Raw genomic sequence first — 19469 nt, forward strand, 5'->3', positions numbered from 1 at the left:
GCAGAGGGATCCACATGGTTCTCTTGAAATTGCCTTTTGCGTTAGTCTTGTAGAGTTTACAAGAAACATAAGTACACTTCTGTGCGTTGGGCTTACATCCTTGTAAGTATCTGTTCATTTAAATCATGTAAATGGGTTAGGTTAAGATGAATTTATCACAAATCATGATTTATATCTAAGAAAATTTTAAAAATAGATGTTTACTGCTTTTAAATTATATACCTAATGAGGCCCTGCTGGTGCCAGGCTCCCAGCGAGGTGTTGGAGACACAAAGACACTGACTGAGGCTCGGAGCATCTCCCCGTCTTTGTGTTGATGTACGCGTGTTTTCCTCCCTCCCATATGCTGACAATGCAAGATGCATTTTTATCAGAAGCAGGAGAAAATTCTTCAGGCGTTTTCTCCAATGTCCACTCACACAGGAGATACAGGGACCTGTGCAAGAGTCTAGAACATTCAGCAGGATGGCTTGATCTGAAGCATGGAAACACGCACACATGCACACAGATGCACCTAGATTCACGGCTGCATCAGAGTAGTGTTGACTTCTGTGTCCTGATTTGCAACTACATCTTAACATCAGCAATGATTCTTTGCAAGGAATGAATGGTCTTTCCTAGTTTGTTTGCAGAGAACTGTCAAATGTCTCCCTTAAAATTTCCATGATAAAAAAATTATTACTATAGTTTTTCAGAAGACCTAGCAAAATGAACAAGCTGTGTCTGCAAAGGTAATTGGACCTGGGGGGGCCGGGTTTGCACATGTGGGAAGTAGGGATACAGAGGCCCCTCTGCTCCTGACAGGTGTCTTCCAAGAAGGAGAGAGGCATCAGTCAATCTTTTTAGTGCAATCTGCAAAGAGATGGGAAATGGACAGAGTGGAGGGCAGAGCTTTGCTCAACGTGGAAAGTCAGGGAGAGCGTCTCAGAGAGGATGAGCCCACAGGGCCGATCCTGGGTCTCCGTCTGGGTGGGGTTCTCTCTGCCTGCTCAACCACAGGCAGACCCTTCACAGTGGGCGAGGCTGGCAAAGGATGATTTTGCCCTTTAACTGCTAGAATTGCATTGCATGAGCACCTGCTAAGGCAGACACTATGTGCAGCACTGTATATTTAGTATCTCTGTCTATAGCCAGAATCTTCCACGTGGCATTGTTATGGACTGAATATTTGAGTCCCTCCAAATTCATATATTGAAGCTCTAACCCCCAATGTGGCAGTAGTTGGAGGTGGAGCCTTTGGGAGGTCACTAGGGTTAGATGAGGTCCTGAAGGTGGGGCCCCATGATGGGATTAGTGCCTGTATAAGAAGGGACACCAGAGAGCTCTCTCTCTGCTACACAAAGACACATCAAGAAGGTGGTGTCTGCAAGCCAGGAAGAGAGCTGTCACCAGAGCCCAACCATACCAGCACCTTGATCTTGAACTTCAGCCTCCAGAACTGTGAGAAGTAAATGTCTGTTGCTTAAGCTCCTGGTCTCTGGTGCTTGTCACGTCAGCCCAAGCCCACTAAGATGGGTATTATTTTGTCCATTGCGTTGATGGAGGAATTGAAATTCAGCAAAGCTAAGTGATTGTCCCCACACTTCAGGGCTAGCAAGTGGCCAAGCTGGGCTTTGATTTCCAGGCCCATCTATTCCAAACCCCAACCTGTGTACTGAGCCCAAACACCTCTCTGGTGCCCGAGGATGTGGTGGCTGCTGCCATTGTCCCTGATTCCTGATCCTCCCAGACCAGGTGAAGGCAGTGGGTGGTCCCTAACTCAACCCGCTGCTGCTCCCTCCTCCCAGCCTGAGGCTCCATTGTTGAGGGCGGTCCAAGGAGCTAAGAGTGTGCACAACTGTGTGGACCAGAGATCCCCAGGCTCGGGGCCACTGGCTCAGTTGCATGGGGGGCAGTGTTGGGGGTCTGTGCCCTTCCTGGCCTGAGCCCTACAGTCCTGTCATGGGCATGCAGCCAGCTGGGGGTCCTCTTCAATAGTCACAGGAAACGAGGCCCAGCTATACAACTCCCCTGGAGGTGACAGATGCCACTAATGATAGGACGCACTCCATGATCATAATTTCTATCTCGGAAACTTGGGGTTCGCTAATCTCCCTTCTATATTACAATTGCCTTAATATGGAATCCCTTTGTTTACAAAGATTTTCCTATTTGATAAAATTTAATGATGTAATTTAGAATATGAATATATTTAATCATTCGTGCCTCTTCTGTATATAACTGAAGGTTACATAAGAAGGTACTTTGAGGATGTGTTAAAATCTGAAGCTGTGAATACTCATGCTAAGATGACTAATGTATTCAATACGATTTTGAGCTGTGAGACCGCAAGACTTCATTTTAGCTTTGTCAACACGCACCTACGAATAGTGCAGCCCCCTCTCAAGATTCCTCTCCTTCTGTGAAATAATAACAGTAGATAGTGGCCTTGAAAAAAGCCTTCAGTGTGAAAATAAAATTTAACCATTTTTATTACGTTTGTCCAACACTATATGACATATTATGTATGACATTATTTACATTGACAATTCCATATGTCATTGTCCTCACATTTTTTCAGCTTTCTCTGCTCCCCGTAATGTTCAAACAGGGGAAGGCGGGGTGACTGGTCTTATACCGGGCCTGAGCTGGCCTACCTGCCCCCTCTGGCCCATCTTCCATCACCTGCCCCTGGCTTCTGGGGGCCCCTCATGGGTATCTCAGCTCTGGGACTTTGCACCTGCTCCTCTCGTCTCCACATGATGCTCCCGCCCCCTTGCCCCAAGCCCTCCCATCTTTGGGGTCTCAGTGGAATGACCCAGAGCTTCTCCCCATTTATGTGCACAAGTCACCTGCCTAGCTCCAGAAGGGCTTGTCCTGTCTTCATCCAGGAGCCTGGGCCGCAGCATTGGTTGGTCACCAACTGCCCACCAGCCCGCAGCTCACCCTGGCCTAGATACGCCTCTCTTTTCTCTCTAATCCCCTCACGCGTCCTGCTGTGCTTAGAGCAGGCCAGAGACTGGCACACACTTCTGGCCAAAAACTGAAGAAACAGTTGTAAGCCCTTTGTCTTCAGAGAGGACTGCTGTCCCCAGGCACAGACACCTGAATGCAGGGCCTCCAAACCTGCTGGTTTGGTCACCTCTCCGAGGTCGGACCAGGAGTGGCTGCTGGGGAATCGAGGGCATGTGGGCTGCAACCTCACAGAAGGACCCTCATACTCAGGGATGGGACAGAACTGTCAACAATCCTGCAACTGCTTCTCTGATGGTGAAATACCGGTTAAGGTTCCATTCCTTGCTGTAGATTATAGATTAGCAAGATTTTAACCTCAAAATCCAAATCGAAGAAAAATCTGTGATCCTTGCTTAATAACCTAGCATTCCAAGAAATCGCAGGGAGCCCCCCCACTTCCTAGCCCTCCATGGTGGTCGTATTGGTGGGTGGGGTTTTGCTCAACCTTCCAGGGTCCTGAGGCTGGGCTGGCTCCGCCACCCCGGCTGCTGTCGAGGTTGGAGGAGGCGCCACCAAGGGTGGATCAAAGGCCGCCCGGTGGCCTCTGGGGGGGAGGGTGCGTGCTTTTCCGGACACAGGGCACTCTGAAGGCCAGATGCTTCATGCCTCTGCTTGGTGTATTCTCAAATTGAAGAAAATTTTAAAAACCAACTTAAAGGATAGCAATTTTGACGTTTCTATATTTATAACTCAAGCCAGTCCTACTCTTTCTTTTTTTCCCAAATATTGGCATCTGAGATAACAATTGTTGCCAATAATTTTTTTTCTGCTTTTTTCTCCCCAAATCCCTCCACTACATAGTTGTATATTTTAGTTGTGGGTCCTTCTAGTTGTGGCATGTGGGACGCTGCCTCAGCGTGGCCTGATGAGTGGTGCCATGTCCACGCCCAGGATCCGAACCAGCGAAAGCCTGGGCCACTGAAGAGGAGCATGCGAACTTAACCACTGGGCCGTGGGGCTGGCCCCCTAAGCCAGTCCTACTCTTAAGCACGGCTCGGCCTCTCACCACATCCCTGGAAAAGGAAACAGGGAGAAGTTCTCCTCCACCAGCCACCTCACAGGGGCAGGCCCTGGCCCAGGAGGCCACGGGGGCATCAGCCTGCTCTGCAGGGGTGCCGGTCCCCTACAGACTGGCTTTGCTTCCCCATCATGGAGAGGGTCGGGAGTGTGTGTTCACAGGCGCCCACCGGGCTCCCACGATGTGAATGCTCTGCTGTCCGCGGGAGCTGAGGCTAGGCTGACATCCACGTGAGGGGGGACCAGCAGAGCCCCCTGCAGATCACAACACTGGAGCGTGTCCCCACGGGACGAAAGCAAGTATTAAGGAGCATATCCGAATGATCAAATGCTTGAGTCCCATGAAGCAGTTAGCATGGCTCTGTTGGAATCGCTGTTTTCTCATTAAACAATTAATTTGTGGCTCTGTGGAGTGTACAGTGGAGTCCCATCTGTTGATCCTGTTATTTAACTTGATAAAGAGAGAGCCGTCAAGTGTGGAAAACTAGATCTCACCTCGGGAGCCTTTACACCCAGGCGGCAGATGCTTAGGGACCGGCCTCTGGGGTCTAGGGGACGCCTGTGGGTGGGGGCGGGAGGCCGCCGAGAGCTGCACGCTTTCCCAGGAGCCCTGCAGGTGACCAGGTGTCTCCCTGGGGTTGGGGGTGGGGCTGCAGGCCCAGGTAGGGTGAAGGTATCCAGGACCAGTTTCTAAATTAAGATGGGCGCTGTGAGAGCAGGGCGTCCTGTCCCCAGAGATTATGGAGCCCCGCCTTCTGGAGCGAGGCCCTGGAGGCATGCTCTGCCCTTAGGTGGCTCTTTGAAGCCTTTTGAGGACACTTCAGGAGCCGTGAGATGCTCATTATCACATCTACCAAAGCTTGGCTGATGGAAACAGAGGTGTTCACACTACAAGCCTGCACCATCCTCTCCCAAAACCTCGTGAAGGCCTCAGTCAGGCGACTCTCCTGTTTCTCCATTAGCCCAGGAAAACCTCCGCTGAGCTGGGAACGTCACTCCCGTGGTTGTCTTCTTTTAAATTCTTAATCCTGTTAAAAGTAAAACAAGTAAGCTCATGGTGCAAAGGCTCTGAGCAGCTTCCTCAGGGGCCCCTGGGGAGACCTCAGCTACAGGCAGAACGCCCAGGGGCCCGAGGACAGGGCCTGCAGGCCAGGTCTGTACCTGCCGGGGCCCTGGGCCCGGCACATGGTCCTAGAGCTTTGCTGTTTTGACTCCGCCCTGTCAGAACCTCCCTCCCTCACGACTTCAGACCCCCCTGGAAGCAGCTGCCTGTTAAAGCTCCGAGGAGGACATGAGGAAGCTTGAAAAAGCCTCGGGACAAAAGAGAGAGAAGAGACTTAACTGTCCAAGACTGCAGAGGCGGTTACATAAAAAATAGCAACCTGCCAGGGCCTATGGCTAGAGGAGAAGGATAAGTGGGAACAGACTTGAAACTCCAGCCAAGGGCGCAGGGGCTGGGTGCCTACTGCGCCAGAACGCAAGTATGTGTAAAGGCTAAAGGAAACTGGCGTGTGATCTGGAACGCCGGGCTTCAGTGGAGATGGGGGAAGCAGATAGGCTGGCATCATGTGGAGTTACATCCCGGGAGGCATGACTGCAGCCTGTCACTCCCCTAGTCACTGGCTGACATTTGTGCATGGCCTGCTGCTCTGTGGTAGCCCCAGAAGCGAAAGTTAGTGTGGCCCTGGGGGCCTGGCAGAATGCGGGAGGCATTAACACCCAAGCAAGAGGGGATGGTGAACAGCCCTGGAGTCAGAAGAGAGGCTCACCTCCAAGAAGGCGAAATGATACACTTTGGGACAATTTTCAAAGATGGTGTCTGTGTTACGAAAGCAGTATATAGTATATGTAATTTTTCTGATAGAGACAACTTACTTTTGATGTCACCTTTAGAAAAAGCCACAGTGCTGACATTTTGCTTGTTCATTTTTACAGACATATGTCAGCTTTTCTTCCATTCCTTTCTGGCATGCGTAGACCAGAGTAACCTAACTAAGCGGTGGGTTTATGGGCAAAGCATTTATCTTCTGTGATGGCTAAAAAAATCCTCCTCAAAATGCTAGTCTTTGTACGTGTGTGTGTGGGAGGGTGAGTGCAGCATCCTCTTCTTAGATGGATGGGCACCTGAGCCCCTGGTGCCAGCTCAAGTCACCAGGGTAACTGCAGTGACAAGCCCAGCTGTGACTTTCATGATGACCAATTTGGTGGAACAAGTACTGCCAGTTGTGCTCTCTGCATCCTGAGGATGAGGTAGATGGCACGTGGATGTTCTTCTTTCAGCAGCTGTAATTCCCATACTGCCTTGAAAGGTGGGCGTTGCTTGAATAACTCAGCCTGGTACTGCAAAATGGATTTATGCTTTTTGGAAAAGGTTGAATGCTGAACTTTTTTTTTTTCTGGCAAGGAAGACTGGCCCTGAGCTACCATCTGTTGCCAATCTTCCTCTTTTTGCTGGAGGAAGATTGTTACTGAGCTAACATCTGTGCCAATCTCCCCCTATTTTGTATGCGGGACGCTCTCACAGCATGGGTTGATGAGTGGTGTGTAGGTCTGTGCCTGGAATCTGAACTTGCGAACCCGGGGCCGCTGAAGTGGAGCATGCGAACTTAACCACTATGCCACTGGGCCAGCCCCTTGAACGGTGCACTTTTATAACATGTTCTGCCTGAGCCAGAGGGAAATGTTTTAAATGATGGTTTGCAGGTTTACTTGAATATCTCTCCCTCTTTTTCCCCACCCCCAACCCCGTCTCCATCTCCATCTCCACCTTCATCTCTATCTCCATCTCTATTTCCACCTCCACCTCCTTGTCTATCTGCTTATCTCCTCTTTTCCTGGTCCAAGTTTGTGGTAAGGTCCTCCTTGGTTCACCACATACCTGATAGAGTACTCAGAATATATTTATTTCCTTATGGAAATTGTCTCATTTAATGTGTCTCTTTTGCCTTTAATATCCCTGTTGTTGAAAGATAATTGAAATTTTGAACATATTTTTTGAAATTGCATGGGACTTACCTGTAGTTCATTCATTCATTCATTGAACACAGGTTTATTGAGGTCAGAGAGGTGGACTGGGGAGCTGGCCCTGTTGAGCGCTCCTTGGACACACACTGCATTGGAGCCGACTTTCCCTGGGCATAGCAGGATACCGTTTCTGGGGGAGCTGCAGTGTCCTGGTGACTTTTGAAGTAGCTCTGTGGGCACAGCACAGCAGGGGCTAGTTGCCATCACAGATCATGATATCCCACTGTGCAAGAATGCCACAGCAGGGAGGCAGGAGAGGCAGGCCCTGCGTCCTTGTCTCTGCCTCCTGCTGAGAGTGAGAGAGAAGTGCTGTGACCACCAGCACGTAAAAGCCCATGTGCTCCATGCACATTTCCTGCATCTCCATTCTAATGTCGCTCCTCCTCAGAAGCCTGCCTTCATCAAGGAATGCAAGTGCTTCAAGTTCTAGAACAGTCAGTGAAGATGGCTCCTCATCTCCACAGGCCAGTCTGTCCAATGACGATGTCAGATCTTTGCTAAGTGACACAGACCAGCGGCAGAATGCGGAAATTCTGGCCTAGGGACAGAGGGGATGGAGGCATGTTATACAGGGTGTAGTCACTTGATAGCGGTGGAGCCACATTAAAGGGGTGGAGCCAGGTCACAGGGGTGGAGCCACATTACAGGGGTGGAGTCCATTACAGGGGTGGAGTCAGGTTATAGGTGTGGAGTCATGTGACAGAGGTGGAGTCAGTTACAGGTGGAGTTGGGTTATAGGAGTGGAGTCAGTTACAGGGGTGGAGTCAGTTACAGCGGCAGTCAGGTGATAGGGTGGAGCCACGTTGCAGGGGTGGAGCCACATTCCAGAGGTGGAGCCAGTTACAGGGGCCGTTAGGTTACAGGGGTGCAGTCAGTTACAGGGGCAGTCAGGTTATAGGGTGGAGCCACACGTTGCAGTCCTGTGATGCTTTCTTGGGGAGGAGGCCAAGCCCAAGTCCCCCAATCTGAGTGTTTTAAACCCTTCTGTCCTTCAGAGGGAAATCCAGGATGCTACAAATGGGTAGAAAATGCATTCTCTCTGTAGCTTGTCAAGTCTGTGAAACCACTACCTATGAAAAATTTAGGAGAACTCAGGAATGATTTGCCATTTATATGACAATAATCTTCAGTTTCAGTGAATTCGAGAAGGTGCCTTCAGACCTCCACTGCCAGCCTTTGCTGGGGAAGCAGGAGGCTGGGAGGGGCAAGGCAGGTTTAGAGCTTCAGCATCCAGCTTCCCGAAGCTCCCCGCCCTAGCAAGAGACCTCCTGACCCAAGACCCCTCTGACTCATGACGTCCCGGCTGCCAGACGCTCTACCAGTCCATTGAGCCTCATGTCCCTGCCATGTCGGCCGCTCCATGTGGTAACAAGCCTTGAGGAGGGACAGAGGACCCAGCCTGTGTGTCCCCTGGTGAGAGGAGAGGACAGGAAGACAGGATCCCCGGCGACCATCTGCCTTGGCCCCCCCTGTGCCCAGCTACGCTGACTGCCCAGCTTTCATGCATGGAGGAAATCCAGCAGGGGGTTGGGGGGAAGCTGCCCAGGAATCATGCCTCTGCCTCCTCCTTCCAGCCCCTGAGCTGGGAGCTGAGAATCCAAGGGCAGCTGCTCAGTCCTGCCTTTGTCTGCATCTCCTCACCAGCAGGACTTTGCCTGCCGTGGTGTGGTTGTCCCAGAGACAGCATGTGGGGTCTGAGCTCTGCCCATGGGTCTCCTTGGTGGGACAGGATTGAAGGGAAAAGGAGTTGAAGGACCATCCTCCCTTCACCAGGCTCCATCACCGGGCTGCAGCCATGTCTCCCAGCATGCCGCCAAGTCAAGCCCCCTGTCCCCGTGGGGTTCTCTCGGGTTTGCTTGCTTTCAGTGGCTGAAATTTGTGTCTCTCCTGCTTCTACCGGGGCCCCCGGGCCAGCAGCTCGTAGTAAGTCACCATTTGGGCAACATTGAAACTGGACTCTGGACACTTTCCCAAGGACTGAGTATCCCTTTGAGGTTTTAGTTCTTATTGAGGAGGCAGACTCTGAAAATTGATGCACTCTCCAGGCCTCATTTGGAACCATATACAACGGACCTGAGTGTGTCATTTTGGTTATCTTAAACATAAATTGCATTTTTCCCCCTTATTTTATTGCCAAATTTTTCAAAGGAGCCCAGTGCCACTTATATTGACAAATAATGTCAGCCCTCCGTGATGGTTTACTTTGTAACCTGGAAGATGACTCGCCTGGTCTATTTTTCTCATGTGTAAAATGAGATGATTGTTGCCACTTTGCCCGAGCATCTCAGAATTATTTTAAGATGGTGCTTATGGGGAGACAGTATGCAAGATTAAAATACCATCGTTTCTTCTCCTCACGACATTTCTGTAAGTGGATGACACGTTATTTGTTCTTGGAGGTGAGACGTGCACATACGGAAATGGGGTCATTAGATTGTGGCAAACACAGAAAATGGAGCCCAGTGACCCCAGGATTGTTCCCTACCACCCACACCTCTGCACCTACACAGTCCTCTCCAGGAATGGAGGTCCCTGGAGAGATGTGTTTCCAGGCTCGGTTCTCCTACAATGACTCGTCCATTGGGCCAGTGCCACTGTTCACTTCCAGCTGCAGGCTGAGGCCAAGTGCATGGGGATTAATAGTGTGGATTGTCTTTGTAAATCCTTCCCATGACGGCCAATGGTCTGTGACAGTCAGACAACCCAAGTCATCCCGCCTTGCCCTCCAAATTTGGGGGCACCCCCAGGATGTCACTGTCAGGGTCATGTGGTAGAGACTATCTGTGGATCAGGGGTCTCTTCAGTCTCAGAGCAGATTTCCTACCTAATTCCAAATTTGTAGGAGGCTGGTTCCAAAGGAACCATCCATCGGAGGTCACCATTGGCTTTCAGAAAATAAAAGGTCAGTTCTCTCTCTGGCCCTCTTCCTTGGGGTCAGTCCTCCATCCTCAACAGGAAACCAGAAGACGACTGTCTTTGCTGGCCCTCCAAGGTCGCTATGTGTGTCTTCCGTTTTTTCGGGATATACCTTGAGCAGTCCCAGATATCCTGTTGACTTGTAGAATCCTAGATTGGGAGAAACCTAGGAGATTAGTTCCTTTTATGGATGAGGAACCTGAGACCGAGAGAGGTCAATATTTATGGAATTAAAATTAGACTGGATTTCAGAATCTCCCTTTGAATTATTTGAATAATACTTCTTATATCTTTTTGACAAGTTAGACAATTTTGACTTCTCTTCAGTAGTTCTTCATTTTAATAATTTTACAAAAAGCCATTTTTGAATGTTTAAAAAGATCCTAGCGCTTTAGTCAGTAGAATCAGCCATTTCTGAAGCTAGGGTGCACCACTGCCACCAGACCTTGCTGGCCCATTACTGTCATATTGAAGCTGTCTTTGATCTATTTCCCCAAACCAGACGATGACAGTCACCTTCGAGTCTTCACGTTTCTGGGACTTAAGTGAACAAGTGGCTTAGATGTGAGCTAATGGCCAAGAAGTGATGTGCTGGAAAGCTGGCCGCGGACCCTGACCTCAGACCAGGGCCCAGCGAGCCCGCCTCCCTCTCCTTTTGGGGAAATGAGGTTCATTGATTGCTGAGCTGCAGAAGTTTCCGACGCCAAGTCTTGCCCAAGAGAAGGAGCGGGAGTTTCCTTTCCCACTCTTTTCAAAGGGACAAGTTATTGCCACTATTCGCCTTCTGAGGGCTCCTGTTGTATGTGCCCCCGGGGCCCCCTCACCAGTTCCTGCAACGCTGAGGGAAGGAGCCATCTACTTGCTCACATCGCTTTCCCCACAGGCAACCAGGGTCGTGCTGGATTCCCTGGGCGGTAAATACAAGCATGGCGGTTGATTGACGTGTCAGTTTTCGGCACAGACCCCTTTTCTCCTTGCAGACTTCCACGCGACCTTTCCAGTCCCCCTTGTCGCGCAGCACAGCCCTGCCAGGAGGAAAATCAAACCAAGGCCATTTGAGAGCACTTCAAATCACAGAGTTGGGCTTGATCAATAGACGACTTGCACGGAAAGATATTACCCTCCTGCCTCTCTCAGAGGGCGGAAATAATCGCCTGCGCCCCTGAGTACTTGAGCCCCTGTAGTGTTACAACTTGTCGGCTTTCCTCCATAAACTACTTCTCCTCCACCCTCAAGGGAGCCTTTTATGACAACATCATCGGAGTTTGTGGAGAGGCCCAGAGCAGAGAGTACTTAAGCATGTCAGAGTGGACCCCAGAAGTGGCCCACGGAGAGCTGTAGAGCGAGCGCTTGCGCGATGGAGTGCGAGGCGCGGACCCAATTACGCGCAGAGCCCCAGGCGCCCCGCCCCGCCGCGCGCCTCCTGGGTGCCTGCGAAATCAATGGCTGTTCCAAAGTGCCAGCGATTAAGGAAACTGTGCAGGGCCGGGCACAGGCATTTGTCACGGTGATTCTGGGGGATACGTCTGATCAGGGGCTTTCAAGTAATCATCAAAAGCATCTTCTCCAAGCAGCAGTCACCAGGAACAACGCAACCCCATTTATCTCAGAGCCAGATTTGAAGAGTGGAGTTTTACAGAGATCAACCGTTTTCAATAAAAGAAAGATTTTAATATGTTTTCTCAAGATAATGAGGGAATAAACGCAGCAATCCTACCCTCATTTGAGAATAGCGCTGTAGGCACGTGTCTTGGCTGTCGGCTTCCTCACACGTGTTTTTCTGATCATCCTTTTTGCGCGCCACCCCGCGCTTCTGTTAAGGACGGCTGCATCTTTACACCGGGCTGCTGCGCGGAAGCCTGGGGCGCGGGGCGTGGAAGCACCACGCACCCCCATTCTTTCCCTGCACGGCTTATTCAGACTCGGATGAAATCCAGACCGACTGGCTCTGGTCCACGGTCAGGCAGTAAAAAGCCATCTGCTCCCTTCTAGCCACCACGCAGGTCTCAATCCAGTGATTAAACGGTGGAGTCCAGGGCCGTAACCACAACACGTGACTTCTTCTGAAGCGGAAGCTTTCCTGCCCCCTTCCGTGGGCCTGCTTTACGCTGGGTTTCTTCAGCTTTTTGTTTGTTTGAGGAAGATTAGCCCTGAGCTAACATCTGCCACCAATCCTCATTTTGCTGAGGAAGACTGGCCCTGAACTAACATCTGTGCCTATCTTCCTCTACTTTATATGTGGGACGCCTACCACAGCATGGCTTGCCAAGTGGTGCCATGTCCACACTGGGGATCCGAACTGGCGAACCCCTGGCAGCTGAGGCAGAACGTGTGAACTTAACTGCTGAGCCACCTGGCCAGCACCCTCTTCAGCTTATTTTTATTCTCTGGTCTCCCACGCTCAGCGAGGGACAAGGGTCCAGGTCCTGCCTGACCCCCTGGGCAGCTCCTTCAACGTCGGCCTCCTAGAGCCCCGCCTCTTTCTTTCTCACAAAACCTGCTCTGATGGCTTCTTCAGACATCCACCCTCTCTGGGGCTCTCTCCTCAAGGTCCCCCGACGCAGGCCCATGCGTTTCTCTGGCCCCTCTAGCCATCCTGCTGCCCACACCCAGCCTTCAGTGCAGACCTCCTCTGACCCCCTCTGGCACCTGCTCCCCATCCCGTTTCCTTGGCTGCAGGTGGGAGACGAGCTGGGGCTTCAGAACTGCCTCTCAGATGCCTCTGGTCGTCCCCCCCCACACACACACACACATTGGTGTGTGCCCAGACAGACGTGGCCTGGGCTGAAGCCCAAAAGGAGCTCCGTAGGAGGGGTGGGGTGGGGCAGAGTATCCAGGAAATCTATCATTGACCTAATGGAATCACCTCTCCCTTGCTTTACAGCTTGTTTGACCAGAAAAGGACAGTCCTGCCACTGAGGGCTCCGGGTATTTAGATCATCAGGTGTCCACCTCAAAAACCATCTCCTGAGTAAAGGAGAGGAGTGGGCAGCCACGGGAGGGAGTGTGGGCACAAGCGGCTTTGACATTGACATTGGTGAACCCATCGTTATTGACTGAGGATGAGGGTCCCTACATAGTACATAAAACAGCGAGGGAACTGGTCATGTGATTCCAAAAAGAAAAACCCACTCTCCCCAGATGCCTGGGAAACGGAGTCACACTTGTCTGTTTGCCTCCAGTTTTCAAACAGTGCTTCAGTTTCTACCACATTTTGCCTTCAAGTCATACCGCAAGTGACCATTTTCCTAGATCGTTCCCCATCTGTCAGTTCTTCTCTCTGATGTAGTTGCCGTGAACTGCTAACCCATTCTGCAGACACAGAAACAGAGGGGAGGACAGGACAGCCCTGTGTGGATCCAGGGCAGAGATCTTGGTGTCCAGGCTCCAGGCTGCCTTTTGCATCATGATGAGAAGTAGGCTTTGGGGAGTAATTCTTAAGCGTTCTGGAAATGTCAACAATCTGGGTGCTCTGCTTATCACCGTGAGTGATAACAGAACTTTTCCACTGCCCTCCAGGTTAGGAGGTTATACCGTTAACGCAAAGCTGATCATTCCTTCTCCAAGGTTGATTTTGAAATGGACTCACATTTGGTTGCCAGGCCCCAAGGCGTGTCTCTTGGTGGTGGTCTCAGCTCTCCAGGAGTCTGGTGGTCAGCACTGGCCTCCTCTGTGTGAAGGAACAGTGCGGGCATAGTGGGGCTCTAGACACATATGGGGTGAGACGCTAAAAACAGGAGGAGGCCAGGGAGGCCAGGAGTCCATGCTTGGTCTGTGTGCTGCCAGCCTGAGCTAAGGGCATCTAACATCCAGGACTAGCCAGCTGCCCAGTGGGGAGAGCCCACAGGCCAGGGCGCTCTTGAGAGTGACAGCAAGTAGACGATGAGCCTTGCTGTGGTCCTAACACTCTCTGTGCATCCATCCCTCAGCTCGACTGATGAAGGGAAGGGCTCCCTGTGCTCCTGCCTTGTCCACACGCAGCACCTGTGTGTGGATGGGACGTTAGATCCAAGTCCAGAACTGCTCCCTGGGGCTGCTCCTCCTCTGAAGTACAGCTGTTAACCGACTGTTGCCAGAGGGAGGCCCTTCCTCCCCGAGGGCTTGGCAGCTGGTTGCCCTGCAGGCTGGCCCTCACTCTATAGCCACAAGGGTTCCAGGTGCAGATGCCCACTGTGAGCATGATGGCTGGGCCCACAGGGGCTCTGAGCCCATGGGGTCTTCCTGCAAACCTCCTCCCCAGGATGGGGCCAGAGGAAGCCCGAGTTTGCAGTGGGTTGAGGAAGACGGGATGGAAGTGAAATGGGCCCTTTTGGCCTCCCAACTCGGATCCTCCCCTGCCTCTGCTCTCCAGGCACAGAGGTGTGGGCCTGAAGAGGCCGAGAGCTCCTCTCCTGCTGCTGCCGTGTGTGTATGCGCATGCACATATGCATAGACACACCCAGACACATGCACACACGCACATGTAACAAGGTCCTCACCGTCCCCCCTTCCTCCCTTCCACGGGGAAGGTTCTGGCCCAGGATCCTCCCAGCTGTGCTGCCCAGACCAGATGCGAGCTCCGAGTCCAGCAGTCCCTCTGCTTCCAGAGGGCCCTGGCCTTCCAGCCTGCGAGGGGTCCCACGTGTCTTCAGTTAATTTGTCTGTTTGTTAGGTAGGTGTGTAGCTTGATGGTTTGGGTTTGTTGTTTTACTTCTTGGTGTCGAAGCTGTGGTGGCTCTTGCTGTCTTTCATGGCACCTGTTGACCACTTGCAAACATCTGGGGGCTATGTAGACATTTTAGGATGAGATGAGACCTCAACTTTGCTTTCATACCCAGAATCCACGTTTTGGCCATTTCCTTCCTTCCTCCCCAACTGCTTTTGTGTAGTGCTGTGTGGGCTGGCCCGAGGCAAAGCCAGCACCCACTTTAGTGATGAGCGAAGGAAGGTAACCAAGGGTCTGACCAGTGTGAACCCCTCCAGTTCCCCCCATCAGGGTCAGAGCCAATGTGGCCCATCATGGCCACCAGCCATTGAAGCCTGCTGTCCCACATTGGCCCTTGTCCTTGTCAGGGAGGCCTGTGTCCCATCCATCGGTAACTCACGTAGTGGGCCATGAGGTGTGGCCAATAGCATCATGGATGATGATGCACGTAGATATAGAGGGAGTTGCCAGAGGAGTTTGACGTCATTAAGGGACTTTGTCACCAGACCACAGATGAGGTGACGTCACAGCACAACCTTTCCGTGGGCTGCACTGTGTTTGCTAACCAGTTACAATTTTCAAGGCTGCATTTTATCCTTGTTTAGTTTTTCCAAACTGATGTGACAAATGGAATGCTAATGACAATTGTTTTGGTCCCACAGATAAAAGCAGAGAGCGCAGCCTCGCACCCCGCCCGCCTGCCCTGATGCTGCACGCGGACAGGAAGAGCCCGGCTGGGGACGAAGGAGGCAAGGTGAGTCTCGGGACCCACTGCATGTTTTAGAGACACAAAGCCCTGGGTTCAGAGGGCGAAGGGCCAGCACACCCTCTGCACCTGTTTGCCTGTATGGCTCTGAGCACTGGCACTTTGTGGTCCGCTGTGTGAAAGAGGGAAATCCACACATGCCAGGACACTGAGGGAAAGGGTAAATCATCCCAGAGGTTAGGTAAAAGCCACCTGGCCTTCCTCTCTGGATCCGGATCCCAGAGCTTGGTTGGTGCTGTGTTGGGAAGGGTGTAGGCGGTGACCCTGGCATCCTGTGCAGGTACAGCGTCCCCACATTTCAAGAAGAGTGTCGTGGTGGCCAGGCTGCAGGCAGACCCTCACCACGCAGGCAAGGCTGTAGCTCATATTTGGATTTTATTGTTAAAAAAACCCCCAGTGCACGTTTGCTTTTTCCTTAATGCATTCTGATCTCAGTCCTTCTCTTTGCCAGATAGGATGTTAAATATTGACTGAGGATGCGTTTGGTACATTTACGTCCTGGGAACAACCCAGGAATTAGCTTTTACTGCCACATTGGAAAGTGACAAGTGGCACTTAATTTGCTCTGATCTGTCAAATATGCTGGAGGCCTCTGGTCCGACTGGGTGTGCTGTTAACATTCGCTCCTACTTTACTTTCGTCAGCTACGTCCCGGCCTCAGGCTCTGTGTAATGTTTCTACCCCGCCGGCTTCCCCCATGAAGACATTCCCCTCTCAGGCACTGTCACTGGATGGTCCACTCCTTCCCCATCATCAGGGCCGATGTCAAATGGCGAAAATTGACCACGAATGTTAGTGCAAATTAAACTTTCTCTCCCCAGTGTAGGATTTCTCCATAGGAGATTAACATCCATGCCAGAATTACATATTTATTAAACAGATAGTCCTTCTAGTGCCTTAAATACTTTCTTTATCGGTGGGCTCTGTGTGTCTAATTCACTTTTATTACTTTAGCGTGGAAGGGAAGTTTTATGCCATGATTAGCCATTTTTATCACCAACAGGAAATCATTACCTGTGCTCGTGCCTCATGTGGGAGGCCTTGGTGACTAGAGGTGGAGAATGCCAGCATCACCACATCTCAGCGTCAGTCCCCATCGCAGATCCCGTCCCACCGTGTCTACTGGGATAATTAGCTGGGGCAACTCGAGCCTCAGAGCCCCCTCCTTGGGTTTCATTGTTCACTTGGTTTCATAATGAAAATCTCCCCTCGTTTCTCTAATTGGATCAGTAATATACACTCTAGTCTTAGTATGTTTTTTAACACCACAGTTTGTGAATGCTCCCTATTATGTTAATTATTTATCCTGACCTTATTTTCTCATGGGAAACAAAGACATTTTCTACGACCCAAAAACTCTAAAAGACATCGCTCTTAAACTTACAAACTTAAGGATAATTCTATAAATGACAAATCATTTATTCAACATAATTACCTGTCAGAGTGAATGAGGGGCCCCAGGAGACCCCACCAAAAGAGCAGGAGGAGCACGCGTGCATGAGACGAGCCCTCTTCCCAGACGTTATGGTGTGAGGTTGCACAGGTGCCCTCCCCGAGCTGCCCTCCCCCCAAGATGGCACTGGAAATGAGTGTTTTCATCTCAGAACGTCTCGTCCTTCCTCTTGGCCACCTCTCCTTGCACTGGACCTTCATTCCTGATAATGTGACCCTTCTCAGTCCACATCTCCTGGATGGGCAGTGTTCATGCTGTTGTCAAAGGTTTTAGCCGAGCGCCCCATTGTCTGGGGTTGATTTCACCTTGGCTCTTATAGGCGCTTGGGGTTCTTTCAACTTTTTGTTTGATTTTCATGTTTCATGGCTTCCATACTTCAGCACTTTCATTTCCAACTACTCGGTCTGAAAGGGGACTGAAATGATAGAAATGTGTGCTGACCCCAGTGCAGCCCTCGGGGGCCTGGAACAAGCATGCTTGGCTTTTGGTGCAAACGCTGTCCCCTTGTGAGGCCAGCCCCGCACCGGGTGCCCACACTGGGCCCTGGAGCACTGACTGCCTTTAGCTTTGATCATTCAAGCAAGGGGTTAATCGTCTCCTCACCTATGCTATCTTATAGAGCACTGCCATTGACGGTGGGAGAAACAAGAGATTCTAAAATTTTGTGGCAACATTCAATTTTTCTTTAGATGAATCTAGAGCTTTCGTTGCACTCGACGTTCTCAGCTCAGAACCTGGCTGTTGCACTGGTATCTTTTAATCTCACCTCATTTTCTGAGAGAAAGAGAACACAATCTTTATCATGTTATTCTAAGTTTGAGATTAAAACCATGGGAGCAGCTGGGAGAAGAAGAACATCCCCCCCCCCAACTAGAATCTACGGTGCTCACCGTGAGCTGCCTTCCTCCTTTAGCTGCTATAAAATTGAAATGACTCTTACTTTTAAAAAATTCCTCTTTGTGATTTTGCAGTACCACCTGTAGGAATCTGGCATTGTTTTCACTTTATTTAACAAAGATCCAGTGTCCATCACACATCGATGCACCCTGGGTTACTCAAAATTGTGGGTTTCCATCTAGTTGGTGGTGTAATCCTCTGTATTTTCCTATCTTGAGCAACTTCAGTTTCTCTCCCAAATCTGTCCGTAACAATGATCCTGTGTTCCAGCCACAGTTTTCTTTTTTCTTTTTTCTTTTTCTTTTTCTTTTTCTTTTTAAATGTAGGGAATAAATCATCATTTTCTTCTAGGTGACGTAATGTTCAAAGACTCTTTATTTTCTAAATGGAGACACAGAGACAGTGATGTTCAACCCCACTGTGCCTGGAATCGCCTGCACGATGTGAACACCCCTGAACTCTGCCCGGGTAGATGCTCCAGAAAGGGGCTCGTCACCAGAGCAACGGGATGCCACAGGGACAAGGGCTTGTCACTCCTCCTGCCTTCAAGGGGCCCGGCTGGGCCAGCCCTGGCTGCACCAAAACTCCTCAGAGCTTCCAGGTTCTCGGCCACTGAATGCAACATTTTGGTGGCATGGTGCCCACCGCTGGTCAGCATGTTTCTGAAGATGAATCCAGTGGGATTTTCTGCCCCTAAGTCATCAAGGCATCCAGAAGCAATCTCCCACCTGCCACTGCCTGTCTCCATGTCTGCTGAAGCAGGCGGCTCAGCCAATTTGGGATGATTAGGGGGATGCCTTTGTCTGAGTTACTCAACATAGACCATTGTGCCATTCATTCTGTTCTCAGCATAATTGCCCAGGCCCATTTGCTTTGCTGTACTGAGCGGGTCATTATTTACTGGCTACTGTAGGCAGGTCTGTCTGCAGGAGGCCTGTTATTCTTTACTTGCTTGCCTGTAATTGAAGGTGAGTGTTTAAACTAAAAGAAAAAAATGCTCTCCTCTTTCTGTTGAAAGGAGCCTCCATCGATCCTAGTGACTGGAGAGAACAGCGCAGCAAAAGGCAGCAGACCCGTGGCCTCTACTCCGGTGCCCGGATCCCCCTGGTAAGATGCCTGGAAACCGAGAGCAATGAGCCTTGTCTTGTCCCAGCATTTGCTTGTGGTCACCAAAGAGAAAATGCATGCTCCTTAGATAGCATTGTGCTTTAACAAATTAATTTGCAACTCATGGCAGGTATAGTTCTACTCTGTTGTCACATTCTGCAGAAAGAAAGAGTATTGAAGTGATAAGTTGTCCTGCTCCAATATATTTGTGAATATGTATTAAAATAATAATGCTGTTGCATGTGTATATATCAGCGAGAGACAATGTCTGAAGAAAACGCAGCATGCCTTCAGCTTCAAAGGATTTTTTCCCTCTACTCCCAGAAAAGCAGGACTGTATGGCTGTTAATTAAAGATGTGTCTGGCTTTCTCCATTTGCCCACTGAGGATTCCTGGTCTTTGACGATGGCACGCTCAGAAGACCCTCCACGAGGGAGCCACCGTCTTTGGTTTTTAAAAATGTCCTTTTATAATGGAGTAATTTGGGAGCAGAATAAAAAAGGTTACTATAGTAAAAATTAGTTTTCAAACCTGAAGATTAGAGTTCAGGATACAGTTGGGAGGAACACCAATTTAGAGAACAGAAATAGCAACCACTTGTGTCCGCTTAA

The 19469-nt window shown here is 50.5% G+C and overlaps 1 protein-coding gene across 1 annotated transcript in view; it reads left to right on the forward strand.

The window, feature by feature from the left end:
- Positions 1 to 19469, forward strand: part of TCERG1L (transcription elongation regulator 1 like) — a 223242-nt gene that overhangs the window by 131212 nt on the left and 72561 nt on the right. The window contains exons 5-6 of the mRNA NM_001433644.1: positions 15298 to 15389; positions 18770 to 18858. Of these exons, the coding sequence (NP_001420573.1) occupies positions 15298 to 15389; positions 18770 to 18858 (181 nt within the window). The remainder of the gene's footprint in view (positions 1 to 15297; positions 15390 to 18769; positions 18859 to 19469) is intronic.

The sequence above is a fragment of the Equus caballus genome, chromosome 1, assembly GCF_041296265.1.
Source record: "Equus caballus isolate H_3958 breed thoroughbred chromosome 1, TB-T2T, whole genome shotgun sequence".
In the NCBI taxonomy this organism is placed as follows: domain Eukaryota; kingdom Metazoa; phylum Chordata; class Mammalia; order Perissodactyla; family Equidae; genus Equus; species Equus caballus.